General features: G+C 29.8%; 1 protein-coding gene across 2 annotated transcripts; it reads right to left on the bottom strand.

Moving 5' to 3' along the window:
* Nucleotides 1-384: 384 nt before the first annotated feature.
* On the bottom strand, nt 385-24,888 carry LOC148312097 (ecdysteroid-regulated 16 kDa protein-like). 2 transcript variants are annotated; one of them, XM_088277889.1, is made up of 3 exons: nt 24,732-24,888; nt 6,894-7,004; nt 385-927 (listed from the first exon to the last, which is right to left on the bottom strand). In XM_088277889.1, exons 1-3 carry the CDS (start codon nt 24,823-24,825, stop codon nt 647-649), a joined length of 486 nt encoding a protein of 161 aa, XP_088134015.1. In that variant the 5' UTR covers nt 24,826-24,888; the 3' UTR covers nt 385-646. The 2 variants fall into 2 exon arrangements, with proteins under 2 accessions (XP_088134015.1, XP_088134016.1); XM_088277890.1 differs by lacking the exon at nt 24,732-24,888 and adding an exon at nt 21,628-21,814.
* Nucleotides 24,889-25,253: the final 365 nt, after the last annotated feature.

Here is a 25,253-nt window from a genome sequence, read left to right on the forward strand (position 1 = left end):
TGATTTAAAATACGTTTTATTTTTTCTTTTATACGGGTACGTATTATTTTTAATTTTTAGAAATTGAAACTAGTTCTTACGTATTTACATACAAAAATATTTATTTCATTTTTTAATGTTTGCAAACCTAGTCATTTAAATTAAAAATGGATAGATATCACCACAAATCAATTCATGAAACAATACTTCATTTTTAAACATGGATATCCGAAGCGTATTAGCACGATTTTTTCACGGAGTTTTACGAATTTCAGACCACACACAAATCGTAGTCGTACAGGAGAAAGTGACCAACTAACAAAACGTAAAATGTTTAGGAGAGCCATTTAAGTCACATTTTCTTGGCAAGAAAGTAAACATCAATGCAGTTTTTTTTCAAGTCAATTTATTTACTTCCAAGTTTACAATCCTTTGGGATTCTTTTCAGGGCAATATTAAGCTAGTAAAGATATCAAACAAATAGTCAATGATCAAGTTTTTGTAAAAAATGCACTTGGTCACTTTCTCCTGTATGACTACGAAATCCTCTTTATGGAGCGAAAAACGAGAATTTAATTTAATGTACAGGATAAAAAGTTTTTATTAATTATCAGTTTTTATCAATTTCCACTTTCAAGATATAAGGCTACTTAAAAACTAGATATATTTAAAGGATTCTTGCAGGAACTTCGAAACAGATGATGTCCTTTCCATTTTCAGAGAGCGACCAGTGAACTATCACAGACACCCTGGGGTAGAAATCCAGGATTGGGAAGGAGTTTTTATACGTGTACTCCTGCCCGCTCTTCAGTGGGCAGGGTGCGGCGACTGTACCGTTCTTCGCGAAGATCTTGTCGCAAGCACTTATCCCATCGACTCCTACGAAGGGCAACGGAAGTCCAAGAACTTCAGCGTACACGTTGGTCTGGAGCTTTGTGATGTCGTTACCTGAAAAATAAAAACAAATTATTATCATCATTTCATTTAAAACCATGGTGGAGCGAGTCAAATAATATTTATAGGTCATTTTACCATGAAATATCAGGAATGTATATGAATATAGATACGTTATTCGTTTAAGTCATAGCTGTTTTGCAATGAGCAAATGCTGAAAAGGTCCTGATTGTCCCATACTAGATTATAGCTCCTGTTCCCAACTCAGATTAAAATAAAACATATTTTTTTAAAGTTAGATGAAAAAAAAAATCTTTTAATGATCTTCAAACCTTATACATAATAAGCAAGGTAAATAATAAATGCAATTCCCATATAAAAAATGACATAGTTAATAATAATAATTTGAAGAATGCCATTTTCATAAAATATAACCACGAGGGAGCTTCACTGTGAATTGATTAGGGAAAAGGAGATTGTGGAAATGATTTAGCAAACAGATGCGTTTTTAGTTTTTTTTTAAGATCATATCACTCTCACTGTTTCTAAGTACTGGCGAAAGAGTTTAAAACTGTTTCCATGCCATCAGAGTGTTCACTTCTAGATTTTTTTACTATAACTGTTTTAACCAGCATTACTTTACCACTTGAAGAAATAGGAAAACTTTAAAAAATACGGATATCAATGTGCAACCTTCATTGAGAAGGGTGGCATATTATGAAAAACAAAACAGAATTATAAGACAAGACGTATTCGTTGTAGAAAAATTCGATTTAAAATATACATAAATATAATAATTTACATGACGCTTTTACATATAAATATCGTGGTAATTATTCATGTTTCCAATACGTTAGTTAGACACGATAACGCAATAAAAAATTATTCTACTTGCTTTGTATTTTTTTGTTTTATTAAGTAATAAAACTGGCGTTGGACTCTGACCTTCGCTCTTCAATAGTGCATATTTTTTACGAAGGCTCATAAATCTGATTTATTTTCTTTGCGCTTTACTCATAATAGTCGCCTTTGTGCAAGAAGCCTCAAGTCGTTTTTACATACATCATCCGCAGCGTAATTTATAATATTTGACACGGGTATCACGTCAATAATGAACGTTATGTTATTGGATGTTATCGAAGGTTATTGAATGTTAAGATCTTCTTCAATACATTTTTTATTGTTGTAAAAAGAATACAGTGGAACCTCTCATAACAAGCATAATTTGTTCTAGAATCTTACTCGTTAAGCGAAACAATAATAATAATTTGGATAATTTGTACAGCGCCATTTTCGTAAAATACTACCTTAAAGGCTCTTATAAAGACATGGATAGTAATAATAATAATAGGATGATGATGATAATGATAAACGAAAATAAATGGATTAAAACGTCGTCAATCGGTCTCGGGCCGTCGAGTCTGGAGCGGGGAAAAGGTGAGCCGACAAATTAAAACGCCTTCCCCTTGATCCCATGGGCTGGAGAATGGCCAAGGTGTTGGGCAGGACGCCTTCCATATCGATGGTCGTCACGCTGGAGGGCAGTTTGTTGAGCTCTTCGTCATTGTGGATGGCGAACATCCAACTTCCAGACTAGCACAGTTCAAACGGGACTTCACTTTTATCCTCTTTTGCCACCCTTCCGTGATCCAACATGATGGTTTTGCCTCTGAGGTTTGCCGCTTTCGCTTGCATACGAATGGGAGCTGGCGTAATTGAGGTATTTAACGAAGTCCCTGCTCAAAAGTTAATGTCGTGAAAAAGGGACCTTTCTCTGTAACTCGTTATGCGAAATGTCGCTCGTTCAGGAAGCAAATTTTACACATTTTTTGCTCGTTATGAGAGGTGCTTGTCATGAGAGGTTCCCTGTATTCATTTATGTGTAGGTACCTACTTAATTATTGCCTCAGATTTTGTTTATTTCTGCACAATGCAATATGTGGCACAAAAAAATTTGAAACTAAATAAGTCATGGCCACGGAAAAAAGTTAAATGAGCAAATAAAACTTCGGTGATTATTTTGAGCAGCATTTATAATGTCATCAAAAGAAGGAAAATTGCGAATTCGGTTTTATTTGTAATGGGTTCTTAATCCTTGTCTTACCAAATGAGTTTCTGTCTTACACACGCATCGACATTAAATAAGAGCCAAAATCAGCCAGTAATATATATATATATATATATATATATATATATATATATATATATATATATATATATATATATATATATATATATATATATAAATATGTATGATAGATTTCAATGTCATGGAGTACAATCGCAATTATTGCAATTATTTTAGTTTTCTAGAACAATTTAATACATTAACACGATAATAAATGCCGTGCGAAGTTATCGCATTTATTTTTCGTTCATTAAATGATAATAACTCACGTATTAACTGTAGAAAATAAAAATGATGTGATTCTAATGACAACAAAAAAACATTTTAACAAAAATTTAAAACAGAAACTATCTATTTTGTGTGTAAAAAAGAACAATATTCTATTAAAATAGTAATAACATTTTTTTCAGATTTTTTCAAATATTGAATGACATTAGCGATTTTTTCAAAAATTGAATGACTTTAAATATGATTCTACATTTTAAGTGGAAACAGGTGGAATTTTCCCATTAAGATAAGTGCAATATTTAAAGAACGATGATTATATAATTTCTGCAATAAAAGTAAAAAATCCACAGTTTTCTAATTAGTAATTTGTCCTTTTATAATAATAATTACATATGAATAAATGGTGACACTTTTACATATTATTACGAATAATAGCACGTATCATGTGAAACATAAATACATAAGTATAATAATTTATGATAATTAGTATGAAGTAAATATTAAGGCGATAAAGAAACTGTCACTAGGAATTAGAATTAAAAGGATTATTCATATTGATATGATTAAACATAAAATTATGTTAGTTATAGGAGTAAAGGTAATAAAATTTAAACCACCGATCGATAAATTTATCGACTTTAAAAAAGACGATTTCTATATAGACCCTCTACAGTCAAATTATCGTAAACACCAGTTTGATGAGTACCTATCGTAGTAAATTTACTCAAATCAATTACCAGGAAAAACTTTTATTATGGAGAGAATGTATGGTTTTTTCCAGATCGAGTGTTTATTTACTGTGAGCATTTTTAAATGAAAACGTTTTTTATCAAACTACCTTGTTTAAGGTCATTTTCGAACATACTCCATTAGTATTAACATATTTAGAACCCAGTCAGGGATCCAAAATGAAACTAAAAAAATACTTTATGGAAAAATATTAGCGTCAGTGATTAGTTATGTCTTCTCATTTTTTTTCCTTTAAACACGCTTCTTATATTTTTATATACCTATTCACTGTACCTCATATTGTTTTATATTTTTCATTTTGCCCTATGTTTTTATTTTATTTATTACTTTCTTGATTGTTTTTCAGTCTTGTTAACCTTAATCCTATGTCCCAAAATGAGATATGGAAATTACTCATTGGGAATATTACATATACATATATATATGACTTATGTATGTAATATCTTTAAAAAGAAATGAATAAATCATCAAATTTAATTGTCGAAATATTGTTTTCAACCATTTACAATCTACCTACTCAAATTACTTATACTGAGATAATAAGAAAGATAGTTATAACCTGCCTTAATTGAATATGAGAGATTACGAATACGATTGAGTTATAAAATTAATGTAATTATTTTATATTCTTTTAAAACATGTTTTTGTCATTATTATTAATAATATTTATGGGCAAGCCCGATAATTACGTAGAATGGGTGCGCTAAAAATGACGCCGTAATTATTTCAGCAAACATCTACTCTCAAACATATCTTTGATTGATTGAATTATCGTCAATCGCAGACATTATTTGGATTGATCTTCCCGATATAAAACGCACAAGTGATGATTAGCTATGATCACCTATGATGTCAGTGCTGAAAAAGAGTCATTATACAAATAACATTTCTTTTTGGAAATGTAAAATCGGAAGAAACTACATTGTATAAACTGTATTTTGTTAATAATATGGTATTTTAAAATGACGAATAATTTTAATGTCCCAAAAAACTAGCAATTAAGCGTATCGTCTAATGTCAAACGTCGTTATGTCAGTTTTCGTTTCGATATCACTATTTCTTAAAATCTATTGTGACACGTATTTTAATGCATTCCGGATTATTTTCAAACGCTGTATGTGAACCTGATTCTAAATTAGCTACACATAAATAAAAATAAGAAACAGCTCCTACCCCCTCTTCAACCTTCAACGTCCCAAGGACCCATCTCTAAAATTTAGAATTAGCTTCACATACGGTGTTTGAAAATAATGCGGAATGTATTATGCGGTATGTGTTATTAAAATTATAATTATGGTCAATAATTGAAAAAAGGTTTTTATTTTTACAATATTATTTTGTAAATACATATTAAGTGGTTTAAAAAAACAAAACATTCATATGCATATTAATAACATGCTTTTTTTACATAATTTAAAATCGTTTGCAATATTTCACATTTCTAATTATAGCTCGCTATCTGTGTTTTGTTCTAATAATAAAATTTTCACTTTAGCAATTGATCCAACTGTCAAAGATAATGCTCTCGATAATACATAAGTATAATGATTAATTAGGCGTCTGCTCTATCTTCCTTTCGTGTCTTAAACTCAATTAAATGCGACTAATAAAATTACGCGAATGGGCAAAACAGTATGTACAATTTTCTAAGGACTACAGATCAAACTTCGATCGGCATACAGAGAACCTTATAATAAGCGTTGTTCGTTTCTAGATCTATCCACCTGACAATACCGGAAACGATATATGAGAGTTTGAAGTTATAAAAATGTTTATTTCTGCATTTACTCTCCAATAAACACGGCATCGACTAATTTTTTATACTACTGTTTAACTCGTTGATTATAATGAATGAGTGTTGAAAAAGAATACATTATTTTCCGATTGCCCTCCATAAGCCACTCTGATTAAATTTAATATTGAATTGTAGTTGAAGTAAGGTTTTTTTATAATTACATACATCGCTAACTCCTTTCAACAACGTCAAATATCAAAAATCGTCAATTTTCAGTTGTGCATGTTTTCAGAATGCCCAGAAAATGTACCTACTATATCCCAGCAAAAGCGGCATATTTTTAACTTAATATTTACCCGCTACAGGGCAGAAAGTGTTGTTTTTGCATTTTGAAGAAAAGGTATTATTATTATTTTTTTAAATATACTAAGTATTTTTCAAATGGAGAAAAAACATTCAGGTTTTACCTAAAAAGATCTGTTGCACAGTAAAAAGTTCAATAAGTGGCTTGATATTTATTTGAAATACATTTTATTATATTTTTAAACTTTAAAAACGGTCTCCTGAAAAAATTTTTTTTTGATATATGACGTTGTTGAAAGGAGTGAGTGACATCTGCAAAAGTTTGTCACCGTTATAAAATTGATATCTGCCAATTTTTTTTAATGTTTGCATACAAAAAGTTTCCTTTGTATTAATAACATATTGGTAATTTTACTATTTAAACACGAATTAATTCAAAATCGTTTTCCTTGGTGAAAAACATAAATGAATGCTCCTCAACTATTTTTTTTTAAAGTACATCAAATTATATGATTTTATTTGAACTAGTCTTAGGAAGGTAAATTAAGAATCACAAATTATTTTGCAACAGTAGTTTAATGTAGGTAATATTTTCTCATGTACAAATACATGTCTTCAAACAATAGTTATACAGTTTTTCCCACGATAAGAATTTTATTGTTATATATTGACCAAAATGCGGACTGCAAAATATTGCTTCTTCAATGTTTTATTATTTATTTTGTATCATTAGTGACTATCCAGTATTTCAGTATTGTAGATTCCAAACTTTATAATCAAGAAAAGGATTGACGATTTCTTCCTTCCTAGTTCATTTTTTTTCTTATTGTTTTAATCAAATGTAAACTAATATATTTTGCTTAAAATATTACTTACTTGGAGTGAATTTTATGTCAACAGTGACGTCAGTCTTCTTGCGAAGTTTACACGGCGGCTTCTTACATGACCCAACGATGACTCTCTCTTGCAGATCTGGATAATTTTGCCCTGAAAAACAAGAATAATTACATTTCAAATCATCGATTCTGAAAAAGCGATCGATGTCCCCCATTTCATAAGCGAATGGTTTATATGTACATTCACTGTCTGTATACAAAAACATACACACAAACACACACTTTTCTATTGGTTTTTGACACATACATCTAGAGCATAGGTTCCCAAACTAATTGGACCCATGTCCCTCATTTCAGACTCAAAATTACAGAACGCCATTACAAGGAGTAATAAAATGAACCGATTTTGTTTAAACATATTGACTTATAGAGTCATAAATAAGATACGCGGAGGCTTAAATTGTTGAATAATTCGTATTTATTAAATAATCCTAATGAGAAAGACGAACTTGATGTACTCATGATTTGAAATATCAGAAAATGATATTAATTTTGTGATATTTCAATTATGATATTCCAATGATATTAATTTTTAAGACTATTTTTGTCCAAAAATTTTGGTATGTAACAAATTAGATACATATTTACATCGCATAAAAGCTTTTTTTTATAGATTTTTTATATCCTAAACGGTAATTAATTTTTGAACTTCATGGCCCCCTGTTTGCTTCCCAGGGCTCCCCTACTCCCCCAGGGCCAGAATTATACCCTTAGCTCTTTCAATAGGGCCCTCTGGAGGCCAGGGAACCCTAGAGAGAGGAACTTTGGGAACCCATGATCTAGATCGATGATAATTTACGAGAATCGCCCTGATCTGCAAACGTCGGCAAATAAGAGTTTCACTTACAACGGGGTAATAACCCATAGAATAAATACAATATTAAAGGTCATTGAAGTTTTTGACTGCATATTATCCAGAAAATTTAAAAATTAATGCAAATTTTAAGCATTCTTTCAATGAACCTGCGTCAAAGTCAAGACATTGACAAAACAAAAGATCAAAATAATCTGACACAATGGGAACCAAATTAGTTTTACTAATTTCGACCGTGGAGACTCAAAATGGTGACATTCCATAGGCACTATTATAGAAACGAAAACCATTTTCACTAGCAAGGCGACTCTATACACTTAGTGAATATAAATATTTATCTGTATGATTGACATGTATAATAGATAGATGTGTTCAATGCCCGTATTATTATGTTAATCATATTAACACCTGACCCAGTTTAAAAATTTAAAAAAATACATTTTGACATCTCAACAAAGATAAAAAAAATATGGAAGTCTGGGGTAATACTGACATACGACTTATGATTACGGGGTCTTAACTCCTAAGAGAAGATATTCAGATTTTTGAATAAGGGTTTTTAGACACACCCAAACATTATATATTCTTTATCCTTATTACTAATTCATTAAATACGTAATTCACTAAAATGTTTCTGCTGTCGCAGATAGCACGAATCTTGAATGTTCAAATGATTATTTATTTTGCAAGGATCTAGCTTAAAATAAACATAAGCTGCAAGTTTTATATTTAGTAATATAACCGAGATAAATATAATTTAGAGGATAAAAAATGCAAAGGAGCTGTTTCTATTGGTTGTTTGAAGGATATATTTATATATTTGTATATATTTTATTAAGTTTTATTAGTTTGACAAAAAGGTATATTCTTAAAGATAAAAAATATTGTTATTTTTACCAACTTAATTTCATTCAATCAATTTAAAATATCGCATTATTGGGTGAATTAAATTGATATTTTTAAATTCCGAAACGTTCAAACCCATACACATATTTTTATCGTTAGGCAGTCGTTAGAAGTGTATAAATATATATATATATATATATATATATATATATATATATATATATATATATATATATATATATATATATATATATATATATATATTATAAAAATAATAAATATGTATAAAAGCATTTATGTTATCACGTAACATCGTAATCTAAGTGTTGATATCAATGATCTGATATTTATCGTTTCTGGATCATTCGACATTACCAGTTTTGATTATATTTTAATAACCTCTTTAATGACAATAATATCAGCAGATGAAAATCAATCTATTCCATTAATTTATTGTATTTTTAATTACAGGAAAATATTTTTTTTTGTCCCTTGGTTGTTAAAGATTTAATAAATATGAATATTATTATATATTACACGATTTATCGTATAAAGTATTATGGCCGTGGGATATGAAGAAGCAGCCGACACTGTTATATATTTGTTTTTTAATGTATTATTAAAAATTAAAAATAAAACAATATTTAAATATGTTACCAGTAATGCTAAAATACGAAGTAAACTGAGGTTTATCCGCGCTACCTAATTCTGTTGGGTAAACTTTGAAAACTGACAAAAATAAAATTGAATTCGCAGTTTACCCGTGTACACCTAGGTTTCCAATGATTGGTTAATGTCACAAAAACAAATTTTCGACAACACTAAGTTTTATTTATAAAAAAATAATAATATTCTAGAATTTATTTTTAACGTTATTTACTTGAAGTTTTCATTTTAACACAGGCACAAGATAATAAAGGGACAGTGTAATGGGTGTTTTATTTTTAGTCTGACAGATGTGTTTAATATAAAAACGTTGACAATTTAATACAGAGTCAGGGTAAAGAAGCATTAAAATAAAATATTAGAATTTATACCGTCATTAAATATATTGTATATTGTAGAATACGCACGGGTTTAAGGTTATTCAAAGTAAGTTTGTATGACATATTTGTAAACAGTTATTACATAGCTAGATATTTTTATTTATTGGAATTTAATTTCGTTTTTTTACTTTTTTCGCGTCAAATACAATACAATAAATATGTAAGTAAATTTTTTGATTTGGCGTTTAATTTGTAGAACTCCATTTTAATTCATGTATTAATTTTTAAATCAAACACAGATTTTTTTAGTCTAAGTTGTATTTTATTAACAAAAAATATTTATGTGTTTTTGTTAATAAAATACAACTTAGTAGACTCAAAAAATCTGTGTTTGATTTAAAAATTAATACATAAATGTACGTATATATACCTAATCATATTTTCAATATCAATGACTTTGAACTTAATAACCAATATATATATAAACAATATCTTTAAACCCTTATCCGCTCACCAAGGGTGCATAGGGCTCTGCATCGTATAAACGCAGTATTATCTTGATTGTTAACACATGAAGGAAAGGAGATCAGCCCTTCGCTTTAGGTATGGTAACAGTCCAGGTATTAATGTTAGAGTGAAATAATCACTTATATTTAGTTGACCTCCTCCTGGGAATCGAACCCGGGACATCCAGACCGGCTGCCGAGCGTGCTGACCATTACACTACAGAGGCGGACAAGACTGGAATACATACAAACATACTAGACTTAATTATTTCAAAGACGTGTGTCACATGAGTCACTGTTATATATTTTAAAACGCTTAATTAGCAGCTGAATTCGATATCAATTTGATCAAAAGATTATGTGTGTTAAAGTAATAGGCTTTTTATCTGATAAATGTGTCATCCCAGTGTAGATGTTATTGAGGAAACTTTTACCAAGATAAGGTTTTCTCATTTAATAACACGAAATATATTTATCGAGAACATATCTCTAAAAAATGTATAAACGTATATAAAATAAAATTATTTATGTAATAATACTCTTTTTTATCAATTAAAATTAAAAATGCATATATTTATATATATATATATATATATATATATATATATATATATATATATATATATATATATATATATATATATATATATATATATATCACCACCCTTTATTTCTAACTTCCAGAAACTTGTACAAATACAGGTATCCAATACAAATGCTCTACCCATTGCTACCATCTTTATTTCCTCCTCCATTTCATTTTACATAAAGCAGAAATATTCCACACTCTGAGCTTCTTCCGTATCTCATCAAACATATTGCATTCTAAGTATAAGAATCTGGAGAAAAGTACTGATCACCTCGCTTTCATAACAATTGATTATCAGGTAAACAACGCGTCTGTTTGATGCGGTGCCCTATGTACCACCCGAGTGAGGATAAAGGTGAAAAAAGAAGAAAAAATAGTATCGGAAATCATCTTCCGTTTTAGAACCAGGAACCATTATATTGTCTGAAATACACAAAATTTTTTAAACTCATTAAATATTTAATCACGAAATGAATCCACCAATGGGAGGATGCTATAAATTTTGCAAATGACGTCGTACGTTGTGATTGAGACAGCTGCAGTAAACAAACAAATTGATAAAACGGGCACGAATATGTATTTACACTGGCGGCAGCCACTTGACGAATATCATCTTTTCCACTTAACAGAAAAAAATTGTAATGATCCAAATAAAGATTTCTATCAAAACCATTTTTTATTTAGTAAAAAAGGTAATTTAAAAAAAAATTGGTAGATTAATTTTGCTTCATCCTAAATTGGTTTATATACTGCAGCTGTCTCTGGTTCACAATTATTAAATATGATTAATGTACTACGCTATTACCAAAAATTATAATATCTTCCGATGGGGTGATTAATTTTGCGCCACCTGTATATACCACCATGCATATTCTATGACAACATCATCTTCGCAACGACTGGAATTATGAGTAATTTATAAACCCGAACCAAATTTGGCAAATCCAGTTCAACCGGTTATAAAGTCGGTACAATATTTGAGTTCTAGGAAATGATATTATTATGTAATAAGAAATTAATGTAAATATTCAGTAGCAAAAACACCGACACAAAATAATAAAAATAAATTTCAAGCATAAAATAAAGCTGTTTAAATCGCTTATTCCTTTCAACAACGTCATTTATCAAAAATCGTCAATTTTCAACTGTGCATGTTTTCAGAATGCCCAAAAAATGTACTATATTCCAGCAAAAGTGGCATATTTTTAACTTAATATTTACCCGCTACAGGGCAGAAAGTGTTGTTTTTGCATTTTGAAGAAGGGGTATTGTTTATTTTTTTATATATGCTAAATATTTTTCAAATGGAGAAAAAACATTCAGGTTTTACCTAAAAAGATCTATTGCACAGTAAAAAGTTCAATAAGTGGCTTGATATTCATTTTTAATACATTTTATTATATTTTTAAACTTTAAAAACGATCTTCTGAAAAATAAAGTTTTTTTTGTAAATGACGTTGTTGAAAGGAGTGAGCGATATGTCCTAGTACCTACTCAAACGTGTTTGCATACACCTCCGTTGGCGCTTAAAATACTTAGGACCCCTCAGTAATTGGAAAGTGAAGTAGTTAAGAATGTCTTCTGCCGTGATTGATACGACCGGCGGGAACATAACCAATCTTTATCGATACATGTGCCGTATGTATACTTGTCGAGCAGTCGGGACTCGACACATGACGAGGTGTGGCGAGTGCTTGGCCTCTTTGATTACCCAGTTAGACCGTTTTCAGATATAAAGACGATTTTTTTATAAGGAGAGAAAATGGCGGTCTGGGCTTGCGACCTATCATCGACTACTATTCTAACTATCATTAAACAACCATATTTACTATATACCTAAATTCATGGGTTATCCAATTTTTATGTATTCTTACTAACTAACTAAGATAATGTTCATAAAGTTTTGAAGATGATAATTTTTTAAAACAAAATTTTATCAGATTTAAGTTTTGTACGGATATTTCTTGGCGGAACTGCATTTTATATCAATAAAAAACAACAACAACTTTAAATATAAATATAGCTTTTCTACTTTCGTTTTATACGACCAATGACCAGGTTAAATAAGATGAAAGTGAAATAAGCTAAATAGTAACGTTTTATTAATATGAAAAATAACATTTATTTTATTTAAAAACAAATGTTATTTTTCATATTATCATTTTTTTACATTTTTTTGACGTATTACAGAATTAAAAACGAAGATATAAGAAAAGAATGTAAGGCTTAACAAGGAATAATTGAAAAATGAACATGGAATAATTTCAAAGATTAGGAAGAGTTATTTACGGTGGTATGGACATGTGGAGCGAATGGATAACGAGAGAATGACTAAGAAAATATATGTGGCAAGTGTGAGCGGGAAACCCGAACGAGGACGACTGAAAAAGACTTGGCACGATCAGATCAATCAGAACCTTAAGTCTGGTGGTGTCAAAAGTCTGCGTAATCGGAGGGCATGAATGACTGGATGGCATGAATGGAGGGTATGGATGTGAAGGAGGCGAGGAGTGTATGTCAAGACAGAAGAGTGTGGCGTTCCATCCTTTCTGCCTACCTCTGCGGGGAAACGGCGTGATGGTGGTAGTAGTAGTAGTAGTAGATACCTGAAGCCTTGAGTTTGTTATCGTTCTGCAAGTGTTAATATATGTATAAATATGTAGGTACTTTGTTTTTAAATGCGGTTGAAAGGAGTGCATTGGAATAAAAATATTAATTAATTCCGAAAACCTTTATTATTTCTAGGTTACTAAGGTACGAAATCAAGGATATCTACATACGATATACGATATATGTTATTATGTAGCATGGCAAGGTGTCAGTATCGTTGTCATGTATTCAGAGAATGTAGGAAGTAGCAGAGATATAACGTGATAAATAATATCAAATGAAACAATCCATTCAAGTAGTCATCGCAATTCGAACTATCTAATGTTTATATGTGCATAAAGGTGGCGCAAAATAAATCACCCTATCGGAATACGTTATAATTTTTGCAAATGGCTTCGCACGTATAAGTCAATCATAAATATTTGACATTTGTGAACTAGACAGCTGCAGTATATAGACTCAGGGAGGCACAAAATTAATCATCAATTTTTGAATACGAATAACCGTTTAACTAAGTTAAAAATAATGATTTAAGTAATGTTAATCTTTATGGAGACCTCTGAATTTTTTTTCTGTCAAGTGCAAAAATCATATTTGTCAAGTGGCTGCCGCCAGTGTTGATGCGAATTTGTGCCCGTTTTATCAACTTATTTGTATACTGCAGCTGTCTAGTTCGCAAATTTTAAATATGATTGACGTACAACGCCATTTAAAAAATTATAACATAATCTGATTTAATAATAATAATCTGATTGAGTGATTAGTTTTGCGCCATCCTGTATATATACATTTTTTATTGCATTGACAAACGTCATAATATTGTTTATCGGGTACACCGGGACAACTTTTTAAGTACCAACCCGCTGTTCAATAAATTTACTACATTATACAATAACAAACTGTTATGTATAATAAACAAACAAACGGATATTCTAGACAATAATAGTTTTCATCCAGGTCACCGGCGAAAATAGTAAAAATCATGAGTTGAGTGAAAAGGATACTGATGACATCAATAATACGAATAGTATTGAATAAGAAAAACTATCGCTGAAAGGATGAAAACGGAATGTGGACTCAGAAAACAAATATTTTATCAGAAAAAGAAGTGGTTAGCTTCGAAACTGGTAGACATTATAATTAAGTTATAATAAAATATTTATAGTGATTTTAAAACAAAGTTACATTTTTATTATAAAATGGAGAATCATAAAGTTAGTGCTTCAAATATAAATTATAAATATTTTATCATCTCTCTCTTTGCCCTTATATCTATACGTGGCCTTGCAAAAGCACGTTTAGGCGTGAAGATGACACAGTCCGTCCAGTTTTTTGTTGCTGTTATGTGAAATGACTCTTATATTCTGAAGTAAATTAACAAAAAAACTCATTCGTTATTTCATTCGAACCCTTATCCGCACTCCAATGGGGCATAGTGCACTACATCATATAAACACAGTGTTATCTTGATCGTTAACACATGAAGGAAAGGCGATCAGCCCTCCGCTTTAGATACCAGTCCAGGGTAATATTGAATAAATATTAGAGTGTAAAAATCACCTATATTTATTAGACCCCCCTCCGGGAATTGAACCCGGGACCTCCAGAACGGTAGCCGAGCGCGCTGACCATTACACTACGGAGGAGGACAACACAACAAAAAAACTATCCAACATCAAATTACTAGAAAGAGAGCGCTTAAATTCGTCTACATAATTTTTATAACATATTTAAATTACAATGAACTTGCACCAAGCAATATCAAATGAATTGGTAGTTGTTCAATTGACTAGACCTTGTGGATTTTGTTACGAGTTGATATTATCACATCTTTTAAAAATTGGACATGTTATGGGGTTATCATATCCGCTAATTCAGTACGCATCACATACACAGCCTTTACAAAATCCTTCACCTCAGGCTTCTGCATGTAATATAATTACTCGTAATTAACCACTGATCAAACAGGTATCAATGGATAATCAACCAGTCGGCCTACAGAGCTCGCTAAGATAAACCCACGTTGTAAATGCATTTTATTGATAACATAGATAATATTAATAAAAGCGCATGCAAACAGATTCTTTGATGCATTTCAGTGAGTCAAGGGAATTTAAAAAAATGTCGTTTATATTTTTCTCAATGTCATATAACACTATTATAAGTAGTTTATAATATATTTTATAAGCCTATCATACATTTTTAATTTTTCTATACGGACGTTGAAAATATTTATTTGAATGCAACTGCGTCAATTTTTCTTTCAAAGGGTGCATTGTATTTTATTGGCGTTATTTTTACATGACCGTTATCAAATTAAATTCTGCATTTCAAGTATTAATCCTAAGAGCATGGTAGCTAAATGCGCTAACCACCGAACTTCAATGACGCGAAATTTACTACGTTTTCTTTAGTAAAGGTTCATTATGTATCCATGAACACTCGAGTTCAAAAAAATCTTGGCAGAGAAATAGTCACTGCCCGGATTTTTTTGAGAAATATTTGCATGAAAATAAAAAATTGCTTTCTATTAATATTGACGAATTCGATATAAATTTAATTTTTACTTGGTACATATGACGGATTTCATTAAATCTATTGTGACACATGTTTCGATGCATTCTGCATCACTTTCAAACACCATATGATACGGAATGCATCAAAATACGTGTCACAATAGATTTTAAGAAATAGTGGTATTTACCAGGTAAAATTTAAATTAAAAATATATAGCCATTACCACAACGAGTTTTCCGAATCAATTAATGAGATCTCTTTTTTTTAATTACAATATATTATGTACATGTATAATGATAATTTTAAATAATTTTTATAACCCCATTTTCGTAAAATACTACCTCAAGGGCCGCTGTATGCTGTAGTTGTATTAAAATCATGTATTTGTATTAAATCATATTTTCCGCATCAAATAGCGTAAAAACGCTGCATTGGATTTATTCAGTGTCATATTAATCGTAATCATGATCCGAGTATTCTGGAAGCATATATTATAAAAGTGAAAATACTCTAATTCTCTTGATCATTTTAGGATTTCAATCTACTAATTTCTGGATAGTAGTGAAATGCTAATTCCTGCTTAATGGATACTACTTATTAGGATAACATTACGTTTTGATGCTAATATGAAATTTAATTAATGCTCTTTGAATTCCATTGATTTTACTTATATTTATTAAACGAAATCTATATATGAATACTTTTTTACTAGATGAATTTTCAACGATAACGAAAGTTATTGTTTCCGCAGAAGTTTCATGCAATACAGGAAATTTTTAAAACCCATGCTCCCAAACTTTTGGACCGCAGTGTAAGTTATATGTGTATGGAATACTTATTTTACTCGTGCGCATATGTGCGTATGTGCATACGTACTCACGCAATGTAATACGTTATAATGTGTTACCTATATGTCGATGTCGCTATATACAACCGTTATTTGTAAGTGACCCACTTTCTTTTACATTTTAATCTTTCCGTAATTTCTGTTCAAATGAAGCTTATTAATTTATTGAATTAAAAAAACATCAATAATAACATCAGTGTAGTGGGAAATACAAGATTTCCCTGTATATAAAGAACATTAATATGTATACATATTACATTACTAAAAAAATATTTATGTATCATAATAATAAGTATCGATAGAAAATGCATATAATATATTACTGTGCATATTTTAACTTCTTGTTTACAAAAAAAATACACATTCTTTTTATTTATCCTTAATACTTTTAATCCGTTAGAGATAAAAAAAAAATAAGCTGTAATTTAATGCGCATCAGTCATTTGGATTTTTCTGGTGATAATTTATGACAAATAATAAAGGAAATTGCAAATGGCTTCGTTGTGATTTTAAGGATATTAAAAAATATATAACTTGCTTATTGCGTTTCTTTTTTTTTTCAAATTTGGCGATTGCAAACGAAATAGTAAGAAAATTTAGATTTTATCAATTTAAAAAGCTTATCACACTGTATGGCTATGTCACTGAACTTTATCACTAAAATAAATTATAAGTCACGTTTCTCAAAACAAAATTGTTATTATTAATTTAAAATCGCGTTTTGAAAGGAAAATTTTATAAATTATCGTTCACTACAACTAAAATGGATTAAACTTCCAACATTGATTGAACGCACCATACGATAAAAAAGTAAAGTATAGGAGAATTGTCTTTATTTGTGCCTTGTTACATTATTTTTATTTAATTTTATTAAATTCATTAAATCTGATTAAAGTTTTGTTAATTTTTTTTTCTTGTTGTGTTAGACTATTAAAACATCGATACTTTTATTTTATTTTGTATCCATATTTCTGGACCAATGTAAAAATTTAGCCTTATTGGCTTCAATGTTCAAATTCTTTGTAATAATAGTATCTACAACATTTTGAGTGTGTCCAAATACTTGTTCACAAAATCTGGATTATCTCCAATTACAGGAGTTATTTTCATATTATTTTTTGACATCTCATCAAAGATGAAGAAGAATATGGAAGTCTGGGCATTTACGGGGCTGACGACCGTCATGGGCTGGTTTAAGTGATCAAATGGTTTGATGACATGTCAAAAAATAATATGAAAATGACTCCTGTAATTGGGGATAATCCAGATTTTGTAAACAAGTATTATATTTGGAAACACTCAAAATGTTGTAAATAAATTGTCTGGTCAAATTATAAGCTTAAATAATAAAAATGAAAATGGTATTTTCTGGCGTTTCTCATGTGTGTGATTATAATCCAGGATTCGGACCTCACATACTAATATAAGAGTTTCTGCTTAGTAAAATGCTTCTTTACATCTCACTAATAGATGTCTCTAGTAAAGTTCTAGTGATTCAAGAACAAGGTTTCTAAATTGGTTCATATATACAGAACTTCCAAGAATTTGAGTAGTGTGGTTGTCAATAATGGGTAGAATTGGTGAATGTTACTCGTGTGTAAAGTGATCATTTAAGCCAGCCTATGACGGTCGTCAGCCCCGTAAATGCCCAGACTTCCATATTCTTCTTCATCTTTGATGAGATGTCAAAAAATAGTATCTACACCAACGAATATTTTGTATTACATTGTATATTTCATAAAATAATCATCAAGTTTGAAAAGGTTGAAAATATTTTTCTCGAAAACACATCACGTCAACATTTATTATGCTAAGGTTTATTTACTTTTTTTCCATTTGTTTAATCGGTCACAATTATTATTATTAAATTTATTTTTACGTTGAAGGCAGAAAATCAGTTTGTACTTATATTGTAATAACTTGTGCCATGATTTTACCTTGTTAAATTAATTATTGCTAATTATTGTTTATTGGTAACTAAAACTACTTTGTACTATGTCTTTAATTGTATTGTATTGAATTTAGATAAAGATAAAGATCAATTGGAATTCATATAAATAAAACTCGTAGTATCTTTATTATACAATTTAAAATGTTTGAATAACAATAATTATAATAAATTTACATAATAATGGTGTATCATAATAATATACTGACGAACCCGTATAAGATTAAGCATGTTTTATTTTATTCCTCACGATTTTATTATATTGCATAATTACAAATATGAACAATTACTGTTTGCGCTAAAACACGTTTAGAATACCTAATAGGTGCGAGGTAAAGAATAGTAAATCCGAATTGTGAAAACAAGACGAAAAAATCTTTCAGTTTTTAAAAATAAATTACCGAAAGCCATATTATTATGTAATTTTATATTTATTTCTTAAGAAATAGCATAGTTTTTTAGTCATTAATTCATTTATCAATTTGTCATTAATTTGTCATTAATTTGTTTCTCCTAAGCATTGGGCATTTTGTATCTACAATTGTTTACCTCGCACCTGCCAATATGATGATTTACGTCAAATGATACCATCAAGTTTCATCGGTGATCAAACGCGTATATATTATAATTATATATGAAATACACTAATACCAACACACCATATTATAATGAAAAAATAACTTTGAGACATTAATGTACTATAAAGCATGCAGGTAATATAAATTATAATAAAAATTATAAAATGTTTAAATGTCGACAATGTGTGAATAGGCGAAATTAATATATTTTTAGTAAATATCAAATTCCACCGGTGGAAAATTACATAGGTTGCATGTTTTAAAAAATCGATGTGAGAAAGTATTTGCAAATTTTAATTGCAATTTATCGATTTTTATTTTAATTGTAAAGTAAGGAAAGTCTTGTTTTATAAAATTCTACTAAAAAATTCATAAATCGCTCACTCCTTTCAAAAACGTCAAATATCAAAAAATCGTCTATTTTCAGTTGTGCATGTTTTCGGAATGTCCAGAAAATGCACTACACCCCAGCAAAAGCGGCATATTTTAAACTTAATATATACCCGCTACAGGGCAGAAAGTGTTGATTTTGCATTTTGAAGAAAAGGTATTGTTTAATTATTTTTTGAAATTTACTAAATATTTTTTAAATGGAGAAAAAAACCTTCAGGTTTTACTAAAAAGATCTGTTGCACAGTAAAAAGTTAATTAAGTGACTTGATAATTATTTTTAATACATTTCATTGTATTCTTAAACATTAAAAATATATGACGTTGTTGAAAGGAGTGAGCGATATATGATCTAGAAAAAAATCGCAGACTTTGGATTGAGCTTGGAGTATCCTTGAATCGATTTAAATCTCTAAAGTGTAAAATTTTAGTTTTTTTCGCTTTCATGCGTATTTTTATTAGAGTTGATTTACTTAAATAACAGGATGTTTTGGCCTGGAAAGAGTCGATATCTTCCACTATCAAGGTACACAGAGCGCTGCAATAAATAGATGCATTGTTATTATAGTCACTATTGTTAAGTGGCTGATGCTGCGCATTCAACACTGAGCTACTAGGTAGGTAGTTTGCCGGCGTTTTTCTTTTTTTTTCGCTCCTTCCGAATCCATAACTGCGTACCAAGCACACGACCATTTTTCGAGTCGAAAATATTTCAAATTTTCGACTCAAAAAACGATAGGTTTCATGCATTCGTAATCCCAAAAGAGAAAAGCTCCAGTCAGCATTAAGCTTACCTTACCTTACCTTACAAATAAGGCAATGTGAACTCATTTTTTAAGGCGATTCAATTTTATCCATAATTATTAAGGGTAGTTAATTTGACTGGTCTGCCTTCGTGTTTTATTAGTGTTTAGCTACCGTGCTGGAGATCCCGGATTCGATTCCCAGGGGGAGTGAAAATAAATATGTACAAGTGGTTTTACACTCTAATATTTATTAAATATTACCCTGGACTGGTCCCTGAAGCGCAAGAGGGATCACCTTGCCTTCGTGTAAATAATTATCAAGATAAAATTGCGCTAGTACAATTCAGTGCCCTATGCACCATTCGGTGCGGATAAGGTTTAGAAGAAGAAGAAGAAATTGGACTGGATCTATTTAGAATATGAAAGAACTCTAAAATCTCATCCTCAATTAATTTTATCTCCTTTATACAATGGCTCCTTAATGCCTAACTCCAGGAAATATATAGATAGCGTCATAAAATTCGCTAAGCGCAAAATAGTCGTTTTGTTGAAATTGCCTTATTTTCAAGCACTTCAAGGAAATTCATATAGCATCGTAAAAAATGTATGCTTTATAATTGTTTTGTTCTTATTTTGAAAAAAAAACGTTTAAAAAATCAATTGTAAAAAAAACCGTCGGTTTTTGTCCTTGACCTTGCGTTGAGTATTTTTTTAAACGAAAAAAAAATCAGAAAAAAAAAACATTTTCATGGCTTGCATTTTTTGTCTACTGTTTTCAGAGCTACCGCTGAAAAAAAATCAAGGATTCCGACAATGGGTCGATAGATAAAATTTATGTGGTTTTGAAAAAAAAAGTATGAGAAGTTTCAATAGAGGTGCAAATAAAATATGCACATACATACATACATCGATTTTTATTATTACTGACAAAATATATTAATGACAAAAAACAACGAGTCAAAATAGGTTTGCGAGTTTTAAAACGAAATTATATCGATAATTATATCATAACTTAAATCGATGACGTTAAAATATCGATAGAATGACGATATAAAGTGAGTGTAACCAATTTTCCTGAGATGTTTATATTTCATAATCGATGTGGAAAATTATGTAATGGAACGAACTTATGTCACTGAATTTGCGTTTTTAACTCTTGAATTATACGAGAAATGATCTTTAAAAAATATATCTGACGATCGACGAGAAAACCTAACCTACAAAAGAAAAACTTATTCATATTATACCTACTCGTATACAGGATAGATTTCGCATGATTTTCAATGTATTTGAGTGATTTAAGTAATAATTACTAAGACAAGTTTGTGAAATTTTACCTGAACATTGTGAAACTTTTGTGGCGTCACACAAAGTGGACAAACACACCAGACTCAGCACCACAAACGAGACAACTGTCACAAAATGCATTTTTGCAGAATTTGCAAATGGAATTCTAGAGAATGGTTTGTAAATAAACACAATGCTAATTGGGTGAGGTTCACGTTAGAGTCTCGCGCTGGCACTGATCGGACCCGTCAACTCCCTACCAATATATAAACGACTTTCCCACCATTTATTTATTCACAGTACTAAATCACCATCAACCAAACAATGTTAACTCGAGCCTGTGAAAGGTGAAGAAACCTATTATCGACGCTGTCAAACATATATTTTAAATTTCATAAACATTTTGTATGTATATTTATAATTTATCCGCCTGCGTAGTGCAATGGTCAGCACGTTCGGCTACCGTACTGGAGGTCCCGGGTTCGATTCCCAGAGGGGGTCAAATAAATGTAAGTGATTTTTTCACTCAGTATTACCTTGGACTGGTACCGGGAGCGGAGGGCTGATCACCTTTCCTTCATGTATTAACGATCAAAATAACACTGCGTTTATGTGATGCAGTGCCCTATGCACCATCGGGGCGAATAAGGGTTTGAAATAATTTATAATTTATACAAAGGTTTTTTGCTTTATAATTAAAAGAATTCCATATTTTTGCGACAATTATTGTTTTAATTTACCATTCTCTAACGTTTTACATGCATCAAAATATTATAGATACTGCTTTAAAGATAATTTTTCATTATTTAAATAATATATCGGCGCCGATAGCGTTTTTCATAATTATATATTTTTTACACACATAAAAAAAACGTATTTATGATATTTACAGGAAATACCACATATGACGGTTAATTACTAATAATGTTAATTTTAACCTTCAAAAAATACTTCAAAAAATTTAAATTATTTAATTATTAATTATAATGTAAATTAAGTTTTCAATATTAATAAAACGATATAAATTAATTTAAAAAATACCATTATTTTTTTTTGATAGTTTTATGAATTAAGTAATACATTTAATAAACTTATAAATCGAAGACACCGACCATGGCAGGATCGTGATCAATGAAAAGTGTATTTGAACTCCATCTAACGTATGTATCAAATGTACATATTTCCTACTTCGATTCCTAGTAATAATAGTAATAAAAACTCCACCCCATCCCCTCTCACTCCAAACCTAACTTAATTACCCACTCCTTAATCCTGCATACTGACATAACTATAAACATTTCAAAGTTTTAGATTTAGTACATATCCTTGAAGATGACAAGGATCTATTCGCAAACGGTTAGAGAAAGTACCAATAAAAAGTGGTTAAAAACAAAGTTCTACTTTTATTTTATAAAGTTTTATAAAATGTGCCACAAAGTATTTGCGAAAAACATTCAAGAAAAGAAGGTATTTTTCGTTGGTTCTTTTTTTATATATTATTAATAAATAATGAATATGTTATGCAGTTTAAGATTTTCCCTAAATATGCCTGTAATAGGATGAGACACCGGTGCGTGTTGAACGTACGTGTTTTCATGGTGGTATATATCGGATATCTCAAAGATGGTAGGAACCGGCATAATGTAAAATTAATAGGTGTAATATTGATTTATAATCGGCTCCACGCACAAATGTGAAGCTCCACTACGTGAATATAAATTGGTAATAAATCGTGGTAACGAAACAAGATCACGACTGGAAATAAAATAAATGCAAATTCTTTAATGATAAAGGTCAACAGGAAGATAATCTTCAGAACGATACACCTTTTTGTACTTATTTGTATATTAATAAATTTACGTGTTTATTATCACTGTAATAAAATGTCGTATTGCCAATTTTAAATATAATTTTATTCTATAAATTTTAAATCATGCTAATGAAATGTTTTTAAATGATTTTTTTATTATGATTTAAAAGAGGACTTCCATATCGATCCTACCTAAAATTATCGTAGCTACAAATCGAAAAATTTAAGGTATTTATGTATTTTGTATCAATTTTACATCTATAGTTTCAATTATCAACAAAAAACGCATTTTTTTATTGTACTCGGTGACTAAAAAATGTCCTAATGTTCAAATGTCCTGTACAAAATACTTGGATGTTTAAATTCTTTGTATTATTTTTCTTCATTTATTTGGCTCCGCCAATATCTCTTGTCGGTGGAGTTCTTTTTACACGTGTTTTGTCAATTCTTTTTATCTATTTTAACACAATATACACACAAAAAAGAAAGAAAAAACAAAAAATACGAACATTTTTACAATTTTCACAGTATTAACTTTTAATCATTTACCTCTTCTTTATTTCACATTTGGTCCAAATTTTAGTATGCCCTTTGATCTCCGCCGGCAACAAGTTAAAAACGTTTGGAACTACATATTGAAGTGCTCTACTTCCATATATATTGATTACTCTAATGATACTCAATACGAAGTTAGTTATAAAGTAACAATCAAAGTGACAATGGTAAAATTCTTAAGGCCTTACATACGTTAAATAGTAACTTAATTTTCCTTAAACCCTGGTAACATTTGACGTCATTATTTTTTTTCACCGTTTTTGTATTGAAAAAATAAGTTTTGCTTATAGATAAATATATGGTTTAAAAAAAAAAGTTTTGACTGACCCCTTGCGTGGTCGTCCGCGTTCAGAAATTGAATTTTAAGAATTCTCCCTTCAATCCATATTTATTTGCGGATTTAAATAAAAATAAGTACCGATTTTCTTTTTTTTAAAAGAAAATGGTTGAGTTCAAGAGATGCATACATATTAATTAATTCATTTATTTATTGACTTGGCGTTTAATTTGTAGAACTCCATTTTAATTTATGTATTAATTTTAAATCAAACACAGATTTTTTGAGTCTCTGCCCTAACAAGGCGAAACAATTGTCACAATATAATTTTTTATGTGTTTTTTGTTAATAAAATACAACTTAGTAGACTCAAAAAATCTGTGTTTTACTTAAAATTAATACATAAATTAATTAATTCAATTAACATTTTTAATGATTAAGTGACCCAGTAAAGAAATTAATAGAGTGAAAATATCAATGAAAAAAAAAAAAAAGCATAATCTATGTATTACCTTGGCATTGTGTAACGTCAGTTCCACCTGATGAATTGAACAATGACACGAGAAACACTAGAAACGCTACAGCCGACACGACATGCATTTTCATATTCTATGATTGATAAGGGAAGGTTGTACTGTAAAGTCTCGCTGAGAGTCAACTACTAGTTTCATAAATAAAGCATTACTTGTATAAATAACGTATTTCCCACCATTTACCTAAACACTACACAATCACATACATAATAAAGTATAGAATGTGTTCGTTATAATATGAAATTTAATTCAGGCTAGTAACAACTGTTAGAACTGTGAACGAAACGTAGATAAGTTCCCAACTACACAAAACTTTTTATTTTATGTTTTAAATACATTTGTCAAGCATTACACCAATTTCATTTAGTTTAAATTCATGCGGAGACTACAGTTAGATGTATAAAAAATATACAAAGAAACCGACAAATGACAAGATAAAACAATCAGAAAACGAATTTTATAAAATAAAACAACTTTGTTTTAACCACTTTTTATTGGTAC

This window comes from Brachycentrus maculatus, unplaced genomic scaffold (assembly GCF_059751285.1).
Source record: "Brachycentrus maculatus isolate JH-2025_06_01 unplaced genomic scaffold, ASM5975128v1 h1tg000050l, whole genome shotgun sequence".
Taxonomy (NCBI): domain Eukaryota; kingdom Metazoa; phylum Arthropoda; class Insecta; order Trichoptera; family Brachycentridae; genus Brachycentrus; species Brachycentrus maculatus.